The sequence below is a fragment of the Mandrillus leucophaeus genome, unplaced genomic scaffold (genome assembly GCF_000951045.1).
Source record: "Mandrillus leucophaeus isolate KB7577 unplaced genomic scaffold, Mleu.le_1.0 Scaffold170, whole genome shotgun sequence".
NCBI lineage: Eukaryota > Metazoa > Chordata > Mammalia > Primates > Cercopithecidae > Mandrillus > Mandrillus leucophaeus.
Genome location: NW_012101699.1, coordinates 1,385,258 through 1,386,827, shown reverse-complemented (window position 1 = coordinate 1,386,827; position 1,570 = coordinate 1,385,258). Strand labels below are relative to the sequence as shown.

At 52.5% G+C, this 1,570-nt stretch overlaps 1 protein-coding gene across 1 annotated transcript in view; it reads left to right on the top strand.

Moving 5' to 3' along the window:
* The first annotated feature begins 920 nt into the window (after positions 1-920).
* CANX (calnexin) overlaps positions 921-1,570 on the top strand; it is a 32,501-nt gene continuing 31,851 nt past the window's right edge. Inside the window, exon 1 of the mRNA XM_011976864.1 lies at positions 921-1,533. Within this exon, the coding sequence (XP_011832254.1) occupies positions 1,294-1,533 (240 nt within the window). The 5' untranslated portion in view covers positions 921-1,293. The remainder of the gene's footprint in view (positions 1,534-1,570) is intronic.

The following is a 1,570-nucleotide window of genomic DNA, read 5'->3' as shown; positions in this document are numbered from 1 at the left end:
GAGTACAGGCGCCGCGACCACATCCGGCTAATTTTTTGTATTTTTAGTAGAGATGGGGTTTCACCATGTTGGCCAGGATGGTCTCGATCTCCTGACCTCGTGATCTGCCCCCACCTCGGCCTCCTAAAGTGCTGGGATTACAGGCGTGAGCCACGGCGCCCGGCCATGCCAGGCTAATTTTTTTATTTTTATTTTTGTAGAGACAGGGGTCTCACTATGTTGCCCAGACTAGTCTTGAACTCCTGGGCTCAAATGATCCTCCTGCATCAGCTTCCCAAAGTGCTCAGATTACAGGGAGACCCACCGCACCCAGCCAATTCTAACCTCTTTGCTGGTCCATTCTGGATGGAAGCAGTTCCTCCCCCTCGGAATCCCACTGAATTCTCCATAGTACCACAGTCTTTTGGCACTTACCTTTGCAGGAGTAGCTCTTTTGCTCACAAATGTGGTTCCTGTAACTACATTTTAAGCTCATTATTTGGATCATGTACCATCCAGAATTTTATTCTGCTTTGAATAGCTGCTTCCCCAGGTAGACAGGAAACCAAAATTCTCCTACACAAATTTTGGGGCTGAGGGCAGGGCGCCTGGCTCATGCCTGTAATGCCAGCACTTTGGGAGGCCGAAACAGGTTGATCACCTGAGGCCAGCCTGGCCAACATGGTGAAACCTGTCTCTACTAAAAATACAAAAATTAGCCGGGCGTGGTGGCAGGCGCGTGTAATCCAAGCGACTCGGAAGGCTGAGGGAGAATCGCTTGAACCCGGGAGGCGGAGGTTGTAGTGAGCTAAGATCGCACCATTGCACTCCAGCCTGAGCGACAGAGCAAGACTTCGTCTCAAAAAAATAAAAATAAAAAACTGGGGAGCTGAGGGTTGGATGATACTAACTCATGCAAACACCAAACCCTGCCTTTCTTCCCCTTCCAGGTGGCAAGAGGGCTTTGAGATCAGTGATACATCCGCTGATTCTAGTGTTTTCCACCCAAGTTTTCAAGCCTTTGGGTGTCCAAACAAACAGAGGACAAGAGATCAGGATCTCTAAAGGTCTAGAAAAACCCGGGGCCACTTCCATTTTGTGAGGTTCTCAGCATCCTGAAAACTGAAGACGTGCTAAGAGTGGGTTACTAAAATGGTGGCGTATCTGAAATCTTTCCACGGCACCATGCCTTCTCTCATCCTGTCATCCCTGTATCTCAGGGCTCATCCTCTGCCCTGACACCTAATCTCACTTCAGGAAACATAAATTGAAAGTTCAGATAACCTCGGATTGTGTTACTCTGGACTGTGTGTTATGCTGGGCGACGAGGCTGCGCAGGCTCCTGCGCCGAGCCATGACTCTGCAGGAACGCACGGCTGGCCTGCCAGGCGCCCGAGCTGCGTTCTGCTCACGCCCATAGGGGCCCGCGTTCGCTGCACCCGGCCCTCCTTGATGGCTGATCGTCGCACTCCTACCCCTCCCGCCTGCTGCCGTTTGCCCCGTCAGCTAAGGGCGCGCGATGCGTCCCAAGTCTCGGCTCCAGCAACCAGACGGGTGAGGGCCGCTGGGGGTTGGGTTGGAACGCCCCCGA